This window comes from Nomascus leucogenys, chromosome X (assembly GCF_006542625.1).
Source record: "Nomascus leucogenys isolate Asia chromosome X, Asia_NLE_v1, whole genome shotgun sequence".
NCBI lineage: Eukaryota > Metazoa > Chordata > Mammalia > Primates > Hylobatidae > Nomascus > Nomascus leucogenys.
Genome location: NC_044406.1, coordinates 96,782,241 through 96,804,015, shown reverse-complemented (window position 1 = coordinate 96,804,015; position 21,775 = coordinate 96,782,241). Strand labels below are relative to the sequence as shown.

The 21,775-nt window shown below is 40.3% G+C and overlaps 1 protein-coding gene across 1 annotated transcript in view; it reads left to right on the top strand.

Moving 5' to 3' along the window:
* The first annotated feature begins 1,169 nt into the window (after positions 1–1,169).
* The window catches only part of AMMECR1 (AMMECR nuclear protein 1), a 133,152-nt gene continuing 112,546 nt past the window's right edge, over positions 1,170–21,775 (top strand). Inside the window, exon 1 of the mRNA XM_012499099.2 lies at positions 1,170–1,805. Within this exon, the coding sequence (XP_012354553.2) occupies positions 1,333–1,805 (473 nt within the window). The 5' untranslated portion in view covers positions 1,170–1,332. The remainder of the gene's footprint in view (positions 1,806–21,775) is intronic.

The following is a 21,775-nucleotide window of genomic DNA, read 5'->3' as shown; positions in this document are numbered from 1 at the left end:
CTATCTGCAAGATCCCACGCATGTAGAAAAAAGGTGACAAAAATCAATCTGCAGTTTTTAAATATGCAGATACCTGACTTTATCTAGACGTTTTAGCATGGTGTAGATACAATGCAAATAACTTACGCTTTCTATTTCTATCACGTTCATTTCTACGAATTTGAACATTTGATTATTGTTATTATTTTTATTATTAAGCTGCACTTAGGCACCCAGAAAGGGACTGCCTCATATGCCTCCTCATCCATCCAAGCGTTTAATTGAGAAATTTTAAAAATGAATATTAAGAGCTAATTATATACTTGAACAAAATCTTTCAATTTGTGACTAACTACATTACCTTCCCTATTTATCTCTAAGATCTGAGCACTACAGATAATATTCCTAATTGCTTTGTGCCCAAGCCAAGAAATAAAAACCAAAACCAGAAAAGTCCACCACTGCAAGTCCCAAAGCACAATTAATATCTTTTAACCAGTGAAATATTAGTTAGGACTTTATTTTTGGCTTTTAAATGTTTACACGGGGCAAGGAGGGTAAGTTGGGGGAACAAGTACAAGATACACAGATTGAATCGGACTTGAATATTTCTCCATAAGGAAAGGAAAGAGTACCCTGGTGTGTGCTTAGGCTGGAATTAAAGACAGCAGCGTGGCCATTTCCTCGACTGCTTTGTACACACTTTACAGGGGCGGTCTCAGGTATGGAGCTCTGGGCACCTGCTGGCTCACACTCCCAACAGTTCAGAAACCCGTGTATTTGAGGCCGGGTAGCTCAGGTTCCACGTAACTGGGCTTAAATGTCATTAATACTACTTGCAGCGGGGGGTTACTGAGCTGTGCTTTGGGACCTGGATGCTTACTTCGGACTTTCTCCTTTCTTCCCCCCTATCCCCACTAGTTTCCCTTTCCCTCCTTCCTTCCCGGGCGTGCCCACCTCCTCCCTTTGCTCCCACTTTCCGCTGTCTGACTCTTGTTTCCTTCACCTTCCTTTCTAATGGGCTTCCTGTCTTCCATCCTCTGCCAGCCGCAGAGATTGAGATTGGGGCTGGGGCTGGGGCTGGGGCTGGGGCTGGGGCTGCGGCTCAGAAGAGGCACGAGTCGGGCGGGACAGGCGCGAGGCGCCCAGCCGCGAAAGCGAGGAGCGCGCACCGAGGCGGGGGCGCGCGCGGGGGCAGCCGCGTGGCTAGGCAGACGGGGCCGGGAGCGGCGCGCGCGCGCCCCGCCAGCCTCTGGCGCGCCCCCGGCGGCCTGGGCCGCAGCGTGCTCGCCCCCGCCGCCAGCTCGCCTCACTTATGGGTCGGAAACGCTGCGTGGGGGAGACTGTTCCAAGATGGCGGCGGGTTGCTGCGGGGTGAAGAAGCAGAAACTGTCCAGTTCGCCCCCCTCTGGCTCGGGTGGCGGTGGTGGCGCCTCCTCCTCCTCCCACTGCAGCGGAGAGAGCCAGTGCCGAGCTGGGGAGCTGGGACTAGGAGGCGCCGGTACGCGGCTCAACGGGCTGGGAGGTCTAACCGGAGGAGGTAGCGGCAGCGGCTGTACCCTCTCTCCCCCCCAGGGCTGCGGCGGCGGCGGCGGGGGGATCGCCCTGTCGCCACCTCCGAGCTGCGGAGTGGGGACCCTACTTTCTACCCCGGCCGCCGCCACCTCTTCCTCACCCTCCTCATCGTCCGTCGCCTCGTCCTCATCGCCGGGCTCCCGGAAGATGGTGGTGTCAGCAGAGATGTGCTGCTTTTGCTTCGATGTGCTCTACTGTCACCTGTATGGATACCAGCAGCCCCGGACCCCCCGATTCACCAACGAGCCCTAGTGAGTACCGTGCCCTCCGCCGCCCTCTCCCTTGCGCTCGGGATGGGGCTCAGAGTTGAGGCAAAGTGCGAGTCCGCCTCCCGGCCGGCGGATGCCCCTGCCCTCTCGCTGCCCGGGTCCCCGGAGCCACTCAACTGAACTAAGGGCACCCTGCGCTTTTTGCCCTCCGAGGCAGGCACCCCACACTTGGAGCAGGGTGCTGCTGCAAGGGATGGCCCCCTTGGCTCCTAGAGGTGTTAGCTTTCTCTTTGCGATGACTTCGAGGAGTTTTGACTCCTTTACTTGTCTCCTTCACCACCCCCACCACCCCTCACCCTGCCCCGGTTTTGGAGATCTGGGTTACTCAAGGTGTTGACCTCTCCTCACTTTGGTTTCCATTACCCCAAGTGAAAGCCCCGCCAGTATTCCCGCCCCGCGTACCTTGCACATGGAGAACTACTATCCCATTGCAGGGTGAAAAATAGCAACTATCCAACTTCTGTTAGTGATGGAACTTAGCTCTGGAGCTTGTGAGGTTACCCATCTTTTCCTCTGGGTTTCCTTGTGCCCTGGGAAGGGGGGAAGTTTCTTAAAACACATTTTCCCTTACTACTTATTTTTATCCAAATACACCCATTAAAATGTGTTTCTCGTGTAGCGAGCGCACTGCCGGCTTCCTCACATTTGAAGAGTGAGACCTTTTTTTTTTTTTTCATTCCACCGTCTGGATAATAGCTCATTCAAAGAGAACTGTCCCCACAGAGCCACTGTCAGTTTGTACATTAAGCGTGCATTCGCTTTTGTGTCGATTTCACTTTTTAAGAAATCCATGTTATACTTGATGATTTGAGAACAGTTAAATAGTAAATGTGTAGGAATTGTTATGGTTTCCTTTGGTTTTGTATCTTAAATTATTTTACCCTTCAAGTGTGTGGTTGAAAAATTTTAAAATAGCACCGTAACAGCTAAAAGCCAGGTTAATTCTAATCCCTGTCCATTTGGATGTGTGGGAGATGGGGCATATGGTTTTTTTTTTTAATGTGTAAACTGAATGTAAACTGACTTTTTGCGTTAAATGCTAGACAGAATGTAAAGACCAAGAGAGGGCAGAATGAGAAAAAGTGCAATTGCTTTTATTTGAGTACTTAGCATCAACAAGAAAAATAATACGGAAAAAAATTTCAGTGAAACTCGTACTGAAAGGCATCAGCCCCTTTTCCAGCTAAGACAAGTGCCCCTTGTCCCCCATATCATAAATACCTGAACTGGTGTTCTTTTAAAACTGCTCCTTTTCATTTTGTGAGATTAGAGGATTGGACTACTATTGTATAAGTATAAACATTTCTGCCTAGACTAAAAAATTAATATGTAAAGTGGAAATTACAATAAAGTGTCCTGGAAATTGTGCATTTGTACTGTTTGTTTTCTTTGGCTTTCATTCTTTAAATGTCTTTAATTTTGTATGCCTCTTCTGTGCTCTGTGCATTTTCTTTTAGACTTGGTTAATCTTTGGGCATTGGTTTATGAGAAGTGCATGAAAGAGCATCCAGGAGAACACTTTGTCAAATAAATATCTTTATAAATTTCATAGTGTTAATTCTAGAAGCTTAAATCCTAAGTCCACACCTTTATTTAGCCAATTCATTTTTTTTTGGTTAAGAAGTAAAATTCATTTTGAAAAGACTGCCATGTAAAAAAAATCTATGAAATATTTATTAGCTTGAGTCACTTATTTGTGACTTTTATGCCTTCTCTTGGATGTCTGTGATGTATTAAAGCTAGTCCTGGGATGATACTTAGGTTGGCTCTGCAAAGTCATGGGACTGCAAAAATTCACTCCTGTTTAGTTCTTGAGCTGTTACATGAGTTTGGCAAAGGCTGCTTTAGTATTCACGCTCCATTGCTCCAAAGCTTATGAGAACACACTTCCAGGAGGTGCTATTTTCACACATTTTAAAGTGAGTTTGGGTTAACTCAATGACTATAACAAGAATTTTAAAAGGAAAGTGAGCTTGACCAGTTCATACAGAAAATGCTTTTGAAAATATCATTTTAACAGTAGCCACTTTGCACACGTATTTAGATATTATTCTATTCAAACACCCCAGCCCCTGGATTTCTTTTTCATGGAATTAAGCAGATGATAGGACACACTTTTGACCACTGTGGATATGTTGAAACGGTGGTGGAAGAATAATAACTATTATCATTTAGCAGACCTTGAATGTGTCACGTATTCTATAAAACAGCTAATGTAGAGTAGACACTGAACATGACCAAGTGGAGAATGAAAGTTCACTTAAGTGGAAAATGGACTGTCTTATTTCCATTTATCTTCAACTCATTTTTGAGGTGTACTGTGGAAAATTCAGGAAAACTTCCTGATTATGGGAGGGAAATTAAGCATTTCAGCAGTGCCTTAGTAACTACCACACATTTGTCTTTCTGTTTTACATATTTAACAGCATTGTGTACTTATTAGTGTTGCTTTATCCTAAGTGCCATGAGACATAAACAGACATATTGGGATTTTTTTTTCTCATAGTTATTATCATGTCATGAGCAGTGTGTTTCAGGTCCTGTCTGCCCACCAGATGTTGTGCTTTTGACAGTTTTAACTTCTCATACGTAAACGCACACTCTTTTCATCCCTTCCCAGGACTTTTCTCTCAGAATGTCTGTAACTGGTGAAATCCTCGTTTTATGGGTTTAGAAGCTCTAGATCCATCAGTTAGTTGTCCTTCCACTCAGTACTGAGGGGATGTCAATATATGAACAGGCTGTATGGATACAAATTCTTCACTGTTGCCCCCATTTTTTGATTACCTACCCAATTGCAGAAAGCATTGTACAGGCAAGTTTGTGCACAGAAATCTGGTTAAAGACGAGGAAAACTTAACTTTACTGCATTTTGATATTCAAAATCAGCACTCTTGGATTTATGTCAGGGAGCCCAGATAGCTATTTTATAGGAACCTGTTTGCTACTATAAAGGGATCCACTGTGCCAGGTGTTGAGCTAGTTAGACTCCAGAGCAGTCATTCTTAACTTTGGCTTCACATTGGAATCACTGGGAAGTTATTAAAAATATGGATGCCTGAGCCCCAACTCCAGAGATTCTGATTTAATTAGACTTGGATGGGGTCTTGGATGGGGCCTGGGAATCAGGATTAGTAAAAGCTCACCAGGTGAGTTTAATATGCAGCCAAGGTGGCGAACCACTGGTTATATTCTACTGAATCTTTCTCTTGAGATTTGGATAATTTGGGCTAGGGTAGTGCCTTGGAATCTGAATTTTATGAGCACCCTAAATTTCAGTAAACAACCGATTTGAGAAATTCTTGCATTGTGGTCTGCAGAAGACATCACCTGGGAAATTATTACAAATATAGGCTTTCAGGCCCTGCCTCAGACCTGCTGAATTAGAGTCTGCAGTTTAACAAGCTCCTCAGGTGATTCTTGTGCACATTAAAGTTTGAGAAGGACTGGTTCTCAAACTTTGGAGTACATCATAATCTATAGTGCTTGTTAAAACAAATTGTTGGGCCCCATTCCCAGAGTTTCTGATTCAGTTGGTGTGGGGTGGGGCTGTGAATTTGCATTTCTAACAAGTTTCCTGGTGATGCTGATGCTACAGTTCCCAGGGCCACACGTTGAGAACCTCTGGAGAGAGAAGTGAGGACCTGAATAAGTACTTGAGTGACTGTAATGGAATGGCAATTTTCAAGGCCAGTTTTCAGTATAAAACTTCCTGCTTCCGTGTCACTATGCTTTAGCATGTTCATTCTGACTTAGCACGCAGGAGATTGAGTGCTGCCGAAAGTGTAAGAGTCTGAGGTTCTTGGGATGGTTTTAGTTGAGGGGGTGAGGGTGACTCTTGGAAACCTGTGGTATGATTTTAGGTCCTTTTTCAGAAATTGTTAAATGTAAGGGATACATTTTAGGAGTTAAAAACATTACAAATGTGATACCTTAAGGTGAATTATATTGATTTTAATAAGTAAAGCCCCCTTTGTTCCCATAAAATGCTCTTACGATTCTGTCACTAAAGTATTGTGAAAAGATTTTAAAAGCTTTTATTTATGCCTATGGTTGCTGGATTTCATTTTAAGACTTTCCCTCTGTAATAAAAATATGAAAGGATTCTGCTAAGGCACTGGGATTGTTCAGTCTTATATCTTTAATGCTGCTGCATGTCACGTTACTTGAACTTTTTATTTTAATCATCTTACCACCTTTGAAGTTAACGTAATACTACATTTTGTATAGACCATAGCACGTAGAAGATTCTTTATTATTAAAGTACATCAGTAAGTGTGGTTTTAAATTGCAATTAATAAAATGTATTTTAAAAAAATCCACTCCCACATATGCAGATTTTGAGACTCTGAAGAGGTGTTTGAACAGTTAACTCTTTCTCGTCTTGCCACCGTAGTCAAGTTACTGTTTTCTAGTGTGCTTGGGAGGAATTGGGTTGTGTTGGGGAGTAGGCATTTTGTTTCAACAGAACTGTAGCAATCCTATTGCACTATCAAAAAGATGATTTGATAGTGCTGCTCAGGTTAAAATGATATTAAATTTGCATTTTAAACCTAAGCCATTATATTTCTGTTATATGTTTTCTGATGAAGATTGACCAGAATAGCCAGAAGATGTATCTGTCTCTCGCAGATGATGCCGTGAGGCCATGACAGATTTCCTTATCCACACTAACATAACGGTACTAACTTGCATTCTCTGGTCATAATGTATAGTTTTTCTTATAAAAGCAAAACACTGAACAATTGAGTCATTTTGAAGGTATGATATGGTTTTTTTAACAATGTTGATTCCCATTGGAAGACAATCTGATGTCGTGTCTTACAGATAGAAAAGAAGGCAGGCATGTCCCCAGTTGTCAGTTGTTCTGTAAAAGCCATCAGTGACTGAGCTAGAAGGATGGAGAAATATAAATCACAAAATTGTTTTTATATCCATGCATAAAGGTGTATGTGGGACAAGGTATATTTAGTTAAAAAGAAAATGCTTATTTTGCTTTCTCCCCCATATGGCCAAAGGGAGTGATAATTTAGCCCATAATTTTTCTTGCTTATGAATTATGTTTGTGCTACACTCAGGTTTCAGTTAGCGGGTGGCAGCCAAGTAGGAATCTCTGCTGAAATCTCTCAGTCCAATGGGAAGAAAGACCACTACTGAAAAAGTAAAAAATGGTCTGTTAACCCATGCATGAGTTGTTTTTCTAAGTATGTGTTTCTCAGGCACATGCTAACATTTGTGTTGTTGTCTTTTTAAAAACTGTATGGTTTTTGAAACCAAATTTGTGTTATAAATACTAAAAGCTTTAGCTGTAGTGGATTATATTTTTGAAGTGAATTGCATTTCCTATTTATAGACAATTTTACTTTTTGAGAATTTATGTGTGAAACACTAAAACTTGTGTAATGAGATTAGTCAGTTCCCAAGTTTTCCTGATTTCAATAGGCATTATTCTGTACTCTCAATGTCACACATGCTTGGCTCTTATAAAGCAGCACAATGACCAGGGCTTTTAGATTTAAATTTTGTTAAATAGTCTCTTTTTCAAACTTGTGTAATAATGTCTCTTTTTGATACTGTTCTGAATCAATTAAGCTAAGTAAGTGAGGACCAGCAGTAAAACCCAGCATCTGCCAAGAATGGACCCTCAATGTGTAAGCTGTCTTTCCACAATCAGTAATTGGGCAGTTGCTCACAGGACACTGGAGACAGTGTGGGAAACCAGTGGTTGTGTAGGTGGAAAGAGTAGATTCCCAACAGTAAGCTTATTTAGAGTTTAGCTTCTGTAGTTAGTGTTGCTAAGAGCAAAAATGACCCACAGCTTATGTAGTATAAACAAAATAACCCAAAGGAAGAAGTACAGTGTAATAGTATAGTTGGTTGGGTGGAGCATATTTTACGTTCAGTCCAACTATAAGTGGCATCTTTTGTATCAAGTGTGGGTGTATTTTCTACAGCTCTTAATGTTTCAGACATTGAAACTTGCTCAAAGTTAAAAATGTTAGTGTTGAATAGCTGAGTGGAAATTATATGTCATTGGAAAAAAAAACCCTGTTTTTGTAAAAAATGTACATTATCCTAAGTTTCATGGTTGGAAACCAGAAAAATAGAAGAAATAGTCCTATCCTCACAGAGCTTACAGTCTTGTTCAAGATACGATACCATTATCAAAGTTGCTTGAAATACTTACAAAGCAATATATACATGATTGTAGATTAATAAAATACACATAAAATGCATACACATGGAAATGACATGGAATAAAGGAGTGGTCAGGGAGAAGGCTATAGGGAGGGAATAACTGGAACCAAGTTTTGAAATGGAGGAGGCACAGAAATTACTGGTAGAGTCTGTTTGACCAGTAGATCTTGAAGTCTTACTTGGTTTTTCTTAAACCCGTTGCTGTCACCACCACACCCCTTGCCACAGTACTTGGGGATTCCCAGCAGCTGTCTTCAGTCAGCAACTTGCACTCTCAGCATTCTTCATATCACTCCCCTTGCTCTGGTCTCTAAGATCATAAAACTTCAAGGAAATTAAAAGTAGCCTTTGTGTTGAGAATCCTCTGGGGAAGCTGGATAAGAGATCTTGCATCTGTTTATAGTTTCTTGTATTAGGAAGAGAACAGGATTTGCAGAAGAGTCCTCTAGAGTATCAGATGAATTGGGAGAAGAGTCTCAAGATAGGGGAGACTAACTAGGCTTAAGGTTATGAGGGCAGTAGGAAAACTGGCATTGGAAAGTGGGAAAGCCACCCCAGGGGCAGAGTTTGTGAATATACGAATGTTGCAAAATTAAGATTTGGAAGAAGTTAATCAGCATATGCAAGGGCTCGTACTCTAGGGCCAGGTTTTGTGTAGGAGTGGAAAGATTGTAGCTCACCTGTTTTTGGCTTCCATCATTGCCTCTTCTTTTCTTGGCTCTGTGCCTAGCTATTCTTGTGCTCAGAAAAAGTTTGTTAAACAGCTCCGTTGAAATGGCTATGAAATTTGATTACAGGTATAAGAACTCTCCTCCCCTTTCCCTCTTCACCTATTCCCAACTGTATCTAATGTGGGAGAAAGGATGAGAAGACACATCGGTTTATGGAATTTGTATCAAATATAAAGATAGCTGGAATAGCTTTTGGATGAGGACCTGTGATTAGGTGACTACACGTGCATAGAGAGGCACTGCAGGAAAAAAAACAAATTCTGGTTGCTTGGCAGAAGTAAAAGAAGAGAGGCTTTGAACATGATTCAGAGTTCATAAGCCTGGGGAACCATAAAGATGGTGGTGCCATTAAAAAACATGGGGGGAATATGGGAAGAAACAAATGGTTGGGCAGGTGAAATCAGATTTCCTACTATGTGTAGTTCCAAGTGTTGGCGGTTATCAAATGTTATTTCTTTTTGAATTACCAGAACCACAGAGCAGCAACAGAGCTATTGTGATGTTTTAGTTGGTCCCTTGGGATCACTCCCCCACTTTGTGACTTTGAATGGCTCAGATAAGTAGATATCAGTGATAGTTTTTAGTTTTGTACTGCTAGTAAAAATACCTGGCAGAATTTTGGGTTTCTTTAATGTAGGTTTTTACATTTTCTTAGTCTTCAGGCTTATCAATTTGTAAAGCAGGCAGTGATCCTTTTATTTCCTTATGTGTATATCATAGCACAGCCTTGAGCAAGATAAAGCCTCATGGCAGGCCATCTCAGGAATTCATAATTTCAAAACTAAAAGGAAATTTTTGAAGGACTAGAAGTACCTTTGGTACAAGATTCTAGGTTGTGTGTCCTAAAGCTTAGAAAGTAAAATAGATTGAATCAAGCTGGATCTGTTTTGCGGCTTTGCTCAATGATGAAGGATGGATGTTATGAACTGATGGGATCAACCATATTGCTTTAGGATCTTTGCGATCTTCAGTGGATGGGCAAAAGTGAAAAGTTCTGCTTGAGTAAAGGCCTACTAATATTAGTTTTTTTCAATAAAGTCTGTGATAGTCTTGGTGATTCTTGCCTTTTCCCTATCTGTTTCATTTTACAGATAATCCACATTGTTACCCAAAGCCACATGCAATGCTGGGAGAGCACAGTTGACTATATTATGCAATATCCTGCCAGAAGATGCTGACCAGTTCTCTAGTAATAGAAATTAGTGAGATTGAATTAAGAGCCTATATAGTTCATCTTGCCATTCCATATACTTTCACTGTGATCTGTAAGCATATTACATACAACTTTAGTAACATTTTCTAGTTAGATCTTGGATTGCTGCAAGGTGGTAACAGATTCTCTGCTTTGCTTCAGGTGTTAGTGGATCTTTGAGTCATTCTTATGGAATGGAGTCTCTGAAAAATTGGTTTTGATGCTGTTAGCCTAGAGGTCCCACAGCACTGTATCTGCCTCAAATAAATGCTTATGTGCTAGTTACATTAGTGTGTTTCTTTTCTGTGACATCATTAGTGCTTATAGTAGCCTAGCAACCACACAGTTAGGTTTAGGTGGTTTGGGGTGCAAATAAATTATATAGCTGGTAAAACTTGGGCCTCAGTACATAATTCATTGTAGCAAGGCAAACACTTTGTGCTGATTTTGAACAACAGTGAAGTGTTTAGATTGACGGGTGCTTTTTTACATCCTTTTTTATATGGGAAGTAGAGGATGGCATTGGTGATTTATTCAATAAAGAAGAATCTCATGAAGTCTTTGCCTTTTTCCATGTTAGAGTAGGTGTTCTCAACACAATTCATGTGTTGTCAGCACAATTCATGAGTTTCCCTATGATGATGACAAAAACAAATTGCAAAAAAATTCGCCACAGCTTCTTTTGCGTTAAAACAAAACAAGCCAATAAAAAACTTGCCACTAGCTTGGCTGGGTACTTGATTTTGTGGAATAGCTCTTTGATGTTAGGAGTAGGTACAGAGAAAGTCAGTAGTTAAAATTTTTTGTTGAGTTCACAGATCCATCTACCCCCACACTCTTCTACTTGTCCATTCAAAAAACCCTCACAAGAACAAAAAGGAATAATATTCTATTTTTCCGACACTAATGAGGTGGGTGATACGTGGTTTGTGGTATACTTTACTCCACAAACTCCTCCAACTGTTGTCCTGTCTGGCAATTTTTGTGGGAATTGACTCTCCCACATTGTAGGCATTGGCTGTGTGGAGAAAGAGAGTCACATGTGGCTCGAGGCAGGGACAGAGGGCATATGGGAATCAGGGAGGGAGTAAAATGAATTGTATTCAAGTTAAGTGAAGCATGGATTCAGGGCAGAAAAGGGAGATTGAGCACCTGATCTGGAGCAGGAGTGCTTTTTATGTTTTACATCATAAAAACTTAGATGTCCCTCCTTTAGAATCAATGGCCACAGCATTCTTGTTAAAAAATAATTATTCTGGCCAGGTGCCATGGCTCACGCCTGTAATCCCAACACTTTGAGAGGCTGAGGCAGGAGGACTGCTTGAGCCCAGGAGTTCCAGACCAGCCTAGACCACATAGTGAGACCCCCATCTCTACAAATTATATATTTGGAAAACTTAGCTGAGCATGATGGCATGTGCCTGTAGTCCCAGCTACTCGGGAGGCTGAGGGGGGAGGATTGCTTGAACCCAGGAGGTCGAGGGTGCAGTGAGCCGTGATCATACCACTGCACTCCAGCCTGGGCGACACAGTCAGACCATGTCTCAAAAAAAAAAAAAAAAAAAAAGAAAGAAAAAGAAAAGTTTCTAGCATAAGCAAATGCATATCATGAAGTTTCATAATATGAGGATCTGCTATGTGTCCTTTTAATACTTCTAAGAGACCATATTGAAAACCATTTGTACAGTGTCTTCAGAATGAGGCCTCTACATAACTCTGGAAGCTGTGGGACAAGTAGCTTTACCCAAAACAGCATAAATTTAGCCACTCACCTGTAATTATCCTTACTTGTTTTTCTTGACTTGTCTATGCACATAGCTATAAATCCTCAGGTATTCAGACATATCTTCTTTTTAGGCCTGTATATTTATATTAATAGCCTCTACTTAGATGTGCAAAGTTTGTTTCATATAGTTTGCTCACAGTTATTATCTATAACAAAGATTATGGAACAGACACTATTAAATGATAGACGCAGGTATAATTTCTGACTGGCTGCAGAATACAGTCATACAAAGGTACATACTTATCTCTTTTGTACTATATCTTAGAAGGACCTACTATGGTCAATTTAATTTGTAAATTACATACTCACAGATAATTGGAGTGTCAGCCATTTTTTGTTTATCAGTTTATCTTCTATCATATACATGTAGGCTGATTGTAGTTTACTTTTTTTTTTGAGACAGAATCTTTTTTATTTTATTTTATTTTATTTATTTATTTATTTATTTATTTATTATTATACTTTAGGTTTTAGGGTACATGTGCACAATGTGCAGGTTTGTTACATATGTATCCATGTGCCATGTTGATTTCCTGCACCCATTAACTCGTCATTTAGCATTAGGTATATCTCCTAATGCTGTCCCTCCCCGCTCCCCCAACCCCACAACAGTCCCCGGAGTGTGATGTTCCCCTTCCTGTGTCCATGAGTTCTCATTGTTCAATTCCCACCTATGAGTGAGAACATGTGGTGTTTGGTTTTTTATCCTTGCGATAGTTTACTGAGAATGATGTTTTCCAGTTTCATCCATGTCCCTACAAAGGACACGAACTCATCATTTTTTATGGCTGCATAGTATTCCATGGTGTATATGTGCCACATTTTCTTAATCCAGTCTATCGTTGTTGGACATTTGGGTTGGTTCCAACTCTTTGCTATTGTGAATAGTGCTGCAATAAACATACGTGTGCGTGTGTCTTTATAGCAGCATGATTTATAGTCCTTTGGGTATATACCCAGTAATGGGATGGCTGGGTCAAATGGTATTTCTAGTTCTAGATCCCTGAGGAATCGCCACACTGACTTCCACAATGGTTGAACTAGTTTACAGTCCCATCAATAGTGTAAAAGTGTTCCTATTTCTCCACATCCTCTCCAGCACCTGTTGTTTCCTGATTTTTTAATGATGGCCATTCTAACTGGTGTGAGATGGTATCTCACTGTGGTTTTGATTTGCATTTCTCTGATGGCCAGTGATGATGAGCATTTCTTCATGTGCTTTTGGCTGCATAAATGTCTTCTTTTGAGAAGTGTCTGTTCATGTCCTTTGCCCACTTTTTGATGGGGTTGTTTGTTTTTTTCTTGTAAATATGTTTGAGTTCATTGTAGATTCTGGATATTAGCCCTTTGTCAGATGAGTAGGTTGCAAAAATTTTCTCCCATTCTGTAGGTTGCCTGTTCACTCTGATGGTAGTTTGTTTTGCTGTGCAAAAGCTCTTTAGTTTAATTGAGTCCCATTTGTCAATTTTGGCTTTTGTTGCCATTGCTTTTGGTGTTTTAGACATGAAGTCCTTGCCCACGCCTATGTCCTGAATGGTATTGCCTAGGTTTTCTTGTAGGATTTTAATGGTTTTAGGTCTAACATTTAAGTCTTTAATCCATCTTGAATTAATTTTTGTATAAGGTGTACGGAAGGGATCCAGTTTCAGCTTTCTACATATGGCTAGCCAGTTTTCCCAGCACCATTTATTAAATAGGGAATCCTTTCCCCATTTCTTGTTTTTGTCAGGTTTGTCAAAGATCAGATAGTTGTAGATATGCGGCATCATTTCTCAGGGCTCCGTTCTGTTCCATTGATCTATGTCTCTGTTGTGGTACCAGTACCATGCTGTTTTGGTTACTGTAGCCTTGTAGTATAGTTTGAAGTCAGGTAGCGTGATGCCTCCAGCTTTGTTCTTTTGGCTTAGGATTGACTTGGCGATGTGGGCCCTTTTTTGGTTCCATATGAACTTTAAAGTAGTTTTTTCCAATTCTGTGAAGAAAGTCATTGGTAGCTTGATGGGGATGGCATTGAATCTATAAATTACCTTGGGCAATATGGCCATTTTCACGATATTGATTCTTCCAACCCATGAGCATGGAATGTTCTTCCATTTGTTTGTATCCTCTTTTATTTCATTGAGCAGTGGTTTGTAGTTCTCCTTGAAGAGGTCCTTCACATCCCTTGTAAGTTGGATTCCTAGGTATTTTATTCTCTTTGAAGCAATTGTGAATGGGAGTTCACCCATGATTTGGCTCTCTGTTTGTCTGTGATTGGTGTACAAGAATGCTTGTGATTTTTGTACATTGATTTTGTATCCTGAGACTTTGCTGAAGTTGCTAATCAGCTTAAGGAGATTTTGGGCTGAGACAATGGGGTTTTCTAGATATACAATCATGTCATCTGCAAACAGGGACAATTTGACTTCCTCTTTTCCTAATTGAATACCCTTTATTTCCTTCTCCTGCCTGATTGCTCTGGCCAGAACTTCCAGCACTATGTTGAATAGGAGCGGTGAGAGAGGGCATCCCTGTCTTGTGCCAGTTTTCAGAGGGAATGCTTCCAGTTTTTGCCCATTCAGTATGATATTGGCTGTGGGTTTGTCATAGATAGCGCTTATTATTTTGAGATACGTCCCATCAATACCTAATTTATTGAGAGTTTTTGGCATGAAGGGTTGTTGAATTTTGTCAAAGGCCTTTTCTGCATCTATTGAGATAATCATGTGGTTTTTGTCTTTGGTTCTGTTTATATGCTGGATTACATTTATTGATTTGCGTATGTTGAACCAGCCTTGCATCCCAGGGCTGAAGCCCACTTGATTATGGTGGATAAGCTTTTTGATGTGCTGCTGGATTCGGTTTGCCAGTATTTTATTGAGGATTTTTGCATCAATGTTCATCAAGGCTATTGGTCTGAAATTCTCTTTTTTGGTTATGTCTCTGCCAGGCTTTGGTATCAGGACGATGTTGGCTTCATAAAATGTGTTAGGGAGGATTCCCTCTTTTTCTATTGATTGGAATAGTTTCAGAAGGAATGGTACCAGTTCCTCCTTGTACCTCTGGTAGAATTCGGCTGTGAATCCATCAGATCCTGGACTGTTTTTGGTTGGTAAGCTATTGATTATTGCCACAATTTCAGAACCTGTTATTGGTCTATTCAGAGATTCAACTTCTTCCTGGTTTAGTCTTGGGAGGGTGTATTTGTCAAGGAATTTATCCATTTCTTCTAGATTTTCTAGTTTATTTTCATAGAGGTGTTTGTAGTATTCTCTGATGGTAGATTGTATTTCTGTGGGATCAGTGGTGATATCCCCTTTTTCATTTTTTATTGCATCTATTTGATTCTTCTCTCTTTTCTTCTTTATTAGTCTTGCTAGCGGTCTATCAATTTTGTTGATCTTTTAAAAAAACCAGCTCCTGGATTCATTAATTTTTTGAAGGGTTTTTTGTGTCTCTATTTCCTTCAGTTCTGCTCTGATTTTAGTTATTTCTAGCCTTCTGCTAGCTTTTGAATGTGTTTGCTCTTGCTTTTCTAGTTCTTTTAATTGTGATGTTAGGGTGTCAATTTTGGATCTTTCCTGCTTTCTCTTGTGGGCATTTAGTGCTATAAATTTCCCTCTACACACTGCTTTGCATGTGTCCCAGAGATTCTGGTATGTTGTGTCTTTGTTCTCGTTGGTTTCAAAGAACATCTTTATTTCTGCCTTCATTTCATTATGTACCCAATAGTCATTCAGGAGCAGGTTGTTCAGTTTCCATGTAGTTGAACGGTTCTGAGTGAGTTTCTTAATCCTGAGTTCTAGTTTGATTGCACTGTGGTCTGAGAGACAGTTTGTTATAATTTCTGTTCTTTTACATTTGCTGAGGAGAGCTTTACTTCCAACTATGTGGTCAATTTTGGAATAGGTGTGGTGTGGTGCTGAAAAAAAATGTCTATTCTGTTGATTTGGGGTGGAGAGTTCTGTAGATGTCTATTAGGTCCACTTTGTGCAGAGCTGAGTTCAATTCCTGGATATCCTTGTTAACTTTGTGTCTCGTTGATCTGTCTAATGTTGACAGTGGGGTGTTAAAATCTCCCATTATTATTGTGTGGGAGTTTAAGTCCCTTTGTAGGTCACTCAGGACTTGCTTTATGAATCTGGGTGTTCCTGTGTTGGGTGCATATATATTTAGGATAGTTAGCTCTTCTTGTTGAATTGATTCCTTTACCATTATGTAATGGCCTTCTTTGTCTCTTTTGATCTTTGTTGGTGTAAAGTCTGTTTTATCAGAGACTAGGATTGCAACCCCTGCCTTTTTTTGTTTTCCATTTGCTTGATAGATCTTCCTCCATCCCTTTATTTTGAGTCTATGTGTGTCTCTGCATGTGAGATGGGTTTCCTGAATACAGCACACTGATGGGTCCTGACTCCTTATCCAGTTTGCCAGTTTGTGTCTTTTAATTGGAGCATTTAGCCCATTTACATTTAACGTTAATATTGTTATGTGTCAATCTGATGCTGTCATTATGGTGTTAGTTGGTTATTTTGCTCGTTAGTTGATGCAGTTTCTTCCTAGCCTCGATGGTCTTTACAATTTGGCATGTTTTTGCAGTGGCTGGTACCGGTTGTTCCTTTCCGTGTTTAGTGCTTCCTTCAGGAGCTCTTTTAGGGCAGGCCTGGTGGTGGCAAAATCACTCAGCGTTTGCTTGTCTGTAAAGTATTTTATTTCTCCTTCACTTATGAAGCTTAGTTTGGCTGGATATGAAATTCTGGGTTGAAAATTCTTTTCTTTAAGAATGTTGAATATCAGCCCCCACTCTCTTCTGGGTTGTAGAGTTTCTGCTGAGAGATCAGCTGTTAGTCTGATGGGCTTCCCTTTTTGGGTTACCCGACCTTTCTCTCTGGCTGCCCTTAACATTTTTTTCCTTCATTTCAACTTTTGTGAATCTGACAATTGTGTGTCTTGGAGTTGCTCTTCTCAAGGAGTATCTTTGTGGCGTTCTCTGTATTTCCTGAATCTGAATGTTGGCCTGCCTTGCTAGATTGGGGAAGTTCTCCTGGATAATATCTTGCAGAGTGTTTTCCAACTTGGTTCCATTCTCCCCGTCATTTTCAGGTACACCAGTCAGACGTAGGTTTGGTCTTTTCACATAGTCCCAAATTTCTTGGAGGCTTCGTTCATTTCTTTTTGTTCTTTTTTCTCTAAACTTCCCTTCTCGCTTCATTTCATTCATTTCGTCTTCCATCAGCGATACCCTTTCTTCCAGTTGATCGCATCTGCTACTGAGGCTTCTGCAATCTTCGTGTAGTTCTTGAAACTTGGCTTTCAGCTCCATCAGCTCCTTTAAGCCCTTCTCTCCATTGGTTATTCTAGTTATCCATTCTTCTAATTTTTTTTCAAAGTTTTTAACTTCTTTGCTATTGTTTTGAATTTCCTCCCGTAGCTCAGAGTAGTTTGATCGTCTGAAGCCTTCTTCTCTCAACTTGTCAAAGTCATCCTCCATCCAGCTTTGTTTCGTTGCTGGTGAGGAACTGCATTCCTTTGGAGGAGGAGAGGCGCTCTGCTTTTTAGAGTTTCCAGTTTTTCTGCTCTATTTTTTCCCCATCTTTGTGGTTTTATCTACTTTTGGTCTTTGATGATGGTGATGTACAGATGGGTTTTTGGTGTGGATGTCCTTTCTGTTTGTTAGTTTTCCTTCTACCAGACAGGACCCTCAGCTGCAAGTCTGTTGGAGTTTACTAGAGGTCCACTCCAGACCCTGTTTGGCTGGGTGTCAGCAGCGGTGGCTCAAACAGAAATGCAGAAATCACCCGTCTTCTGTGTCGCTCAGGCTGGGAGCTGTAGACCGGAGCTGTTCCTATTCGGCCATCTTGGCTCCATCCCGAGACAGAATCTTGCTCTGTCACCCAGGCTAGAGTACAATGGCATGATTTTGGCTCACTGCAACCTCTGCCTCCCGGGTTCAAGTGATTCTCCTGCCTCAGCCTCCCAAGTAGCTGGAATTACAGGCACCTGCCATCATGCCCAGCTAATTTTTGTATTTTTGTAGAGACAGGGTTTCACCATGTTTGCCAGGCTGGTCTTGAACTCCTGACCTCAGGTGATCTGCCCGCCTCTGCCTCCTGAAGTGCTGGGATTACAAGTGTGAGCCACCGCCCCCAGCCACTTATTTTTTATGGTGGTAAAAAAGATGAGATTTTACCCTGTTAGTAAATGTTTAAGTGTATAGTAATGTTAACTATAAGCACTATGCTTAGCTTAATTTTTAAAGGCACGTAATAGTGGCTTTACCTAAAGCAACTCATTTCTTCTAGGAATTTTGGGAATCCTTCACAAATTAATCTTATAAACTTACTAGAGGGGCTAGGCGCGGTGGCTCATGCCTGTAATCCCAGCACTTTGGGAGGCCGAGGCGGGCGGATCACCTGAGGTAGGGAGTTTGAGACTGGCCTGACCAATATGGAGAAACCCCGTCTCTACTAAAAATACAAAATTAGCCGGGTGTGGTGGTGCATGCCTGTAATCCCAGCTACTCCGGAGGCTGAGGTAGGAGAATCGCTTGAACCCAGGAGTCGAAGGTTGCTATGAGCTGAGATTACGCCATTGCACTCCAGCCTAGGCAACAAGACTGAAACTCTGTCTCAAATATAAAAAATTTAAAAAAAAAGTACTAAAGGTGCACAGATCCTTTTTACAAGAGAGCCTAATTTAGGCTTCGAGGTATTTATTTTTCCAAACCTATTGAAAATTATGAATAAAGGCATTAAAATCAAAAGTAACTTTTTTATTTTTATTTTTTATTTTTTATTTTATTTTATTTTTTGAGAAGGAGTCTTGCTCTGTTGCCCAGGCTGGAGTGCAGTGGCGTGATCTTGGCTCACTGCAAGCTCCGCCTCCCGGGTTCACACCATTCTCCTGCCTCAGCCTCCCGAGTAGCTGGGACCACAGGCGCTCGCCACCACGCCTGGCTAATTTTTTTTTTTTTTGTATTTTTAGTAGAGATGGGGTTTCACCATGTTAGCCAGGATGGTCTCGATCTCCTGACCTCATGATCCGCCCACCTCGGCCTCCCAAAGTGCTGGGATTACAGGCGTGAGCCACTGCACCCGGCCCTATTTTTTATTTTTTTGAGATGGAGTCTTGCTCTGTCACCCAGGCTGGAGTGCAGTGGTGTGATCTTGGCTCACTGTAACCTCCTCCTCCCGGGTTCAAGTGATTCTCCTGTCTCAGCCTCCCGAGTTGCTGTGATTACAGGTGTGCGCCACCATGCCCAGCTGATTTTCTTTTTAATTTTCAGTAGAGACGGCGTTTCTGAGGAAATGTGTTTTCTAGAGAGATGGAAAATTGGAAGATAAATTGCATAATGGGATATTATAAGTAAGGCCTTTAAGTCTATATGTGTATATATAGACTATATAACCATTTCAGTTAAGCACTTCTTGAAATTGCTTCTTATAGTATACACACTTGTTTCTAATGAAAAACTTACATCTAAATGTGGCAGTGGCATCTGTGAAATAATAGATATGATCAAGTTGCAGGTCTTGAAAGTTGTTTGTTTGCCCTGTTTTCTGTACAACCAGTATGAGGCTCTCTATCATTAGCTGGGGTGTAGACGTTTTAAAAATAATATCACTGAATTGTAATGCATCAATTTGGGTTTTGGAGCAGTATCTAACTTGTTCCATTTAGAGGTGGCTTTGCAGTTCTAAACAAGAAAGTAGAATTTTTACTATGATTATCCCTTTGCTTACAGACTTTTAAAATGAATATTTGTTGAAGTCTCAAGTCTTTTTTGCCAGTATTATCTTAAGACTGTGTTTGACATCAATACCTATCTCTTATTCTATGCAAGTACTGCTGTTAATATTATGACTGGTTCTAATATTTCATTTCAACAAGTAATACGGCTGTTCTGGGTAGAACACTATGCTAGACCCCTTTATGAGTATGGGTGAGAATTCTATAAAATAGGCATAAACCATGCTTCATGTCCTTAAAAAGCTTGCAGTCATACTGAAAAGACAAGATTCATGAAACAAATAATGAAGTCACATATGATTCAACAACTAAATGAGTGATGGAGACAATGATGTCTGTAGGACTCATTGTTTGGGTAGACTAATGTGGGCTAAGATTGTACAAGAGGGCTTTACAGACAAAATAGGATTTAGGTTAGGTAGAACTTTCATAGATGGAAAAAGCAGTCTAGGCAGAGAAACATCTTAGACACAGGTCAGGATGAGCATTATACAGTGGTCAGTGGGTACCAATCAAAAGTAGGTTGAAGTGGGGGAGAACCTAGCAAGAAAGGGGACCTGTAAGGAGACTAGCTATAACAAGCATTGGGAAATGAAGGTCTAACAGTTGACAATTTTAAAATTTTAATGGTCTGTGAGTGGCCTCTTTCTTGGTAAAATTTCTCTTTGTCCATTTAATTATGTCTCACCAGCACCTTTAATGTTGTGAATGTCATGAAGCCTTGACAAGAGACTAGGAAATAACACAAGCAGGAGTCTGCTCTGTAGACAAAGTGCTTTCATTCTTCAGTACGCATTCAGCTTAAGTCAGTTACATTAACATTGGTTATGTCACACTGCCTGAGTGCCTTCTATGTTCAGTGATCTTTTTTCTTCTGAACTTCAGTGTCTCAAAGATGAAGTTAGAAAAATTGTCTAGCTACAAAGTTATGTAGTTTAAAAATACTATAATTATGATACAATTAAATGGTTTGATCACTTTCTTTCCTCCTAAAGTTAATGAAATTTTACTTGGATCTTGCAAATTTAACTGAGATAATTTAGGTACTAGGGATTATAATAATTTTAGGAAGATTGTGAATGATGACAGTCTTCTTTATGAAATTAGTTTAAACATAGGTAAGGCTAATGGGAATGTTCCTTATGGTTCTTCACATGAGCTTTAAGAATGCTACAACTCTTAAGAAACAATCTATATAAGCAAACTTTTAAAGGTTTTATACTGTTATTTAGAAACAAAATTCTAAAATAGTTTCCTGAATTACAATGAGCAGCATATTTTTAGTTTATGTTGAGGAATGATTATGCTTTGAAGAATAAAACAAGCAAAATTCTCAGTATTTTAGCTGATGATGTGTCTTTAAGACATAAGTTTAGAACTTAAACTTCTTTTTGAGTGATCACTGTAAAATTCTATTTTAGTAACTCCCTTCTGTTATTCCCAGAATATGTTTTAGAATATAAGAAAATTATTTTCCAAATATGGGACTAATCTCTGGCAGATTGTAAAGCATGAGCATTGTATCAGTATACTCAGGAAACAGAAAACAACACTAGCGTAATGCTCACTAACAGTGTTCTCTATGTAGTCAGTTTATGTCTATAAAAATGAACTCTCCCTCCTATCATAGTCGAATCTGCAGTTTGAATTATATACTATTACAGTGAGGAGAAAAAATACCAGATGTTAAAATAGTGGTAGTTCAATATTTTTGAATAAAAGTTGTTGAAGAAGAGATGGATGTTGACCCTATGTAATAATCATAGACTCCTGCCACATAATGGGATAGGAGGTCGAATGGAATCCAGTGGTTTTCAGTACAGACCACACAGAGGTTCCTGATCACTTTTAATATCCATAAATCTTTATTAACAAAGGTGGATGCCCTCATCAGGGGAGTGGGAGGCAATTTTGTTTATACAGGGTTGAACTATTTAGATTTCAACTTCATTTTTCACAGACTTCAAACAACGTGCATCTTAAATAGGCAGGCACCTCTATAGTGTAGAGCACAATTGGGGGAAAAAGTCAGGGCTTTTCTGTTTTGATTGTGGCAAGAGAACAAGCAAACCCATTTTAAAGTGAAAAAAATGGATGTAGATCCAACGGGCCCTGATTCCTGTCTCCATTGGGCTACACATAGAACCTTTGCTTCTGTTTATTTCCGCTCAGTCTAGAGAAATTCATATCAGTTCTTACAGAAGAGGAGTGCTTTAGTCTTTAAGGTTTCTTTCACTTTCATTAAGTTATATTCACTATCTCATAATAACCCTTCATTAACTCTTAACTAATTTAAATAGTTTGTACCAGTCCAGCACAG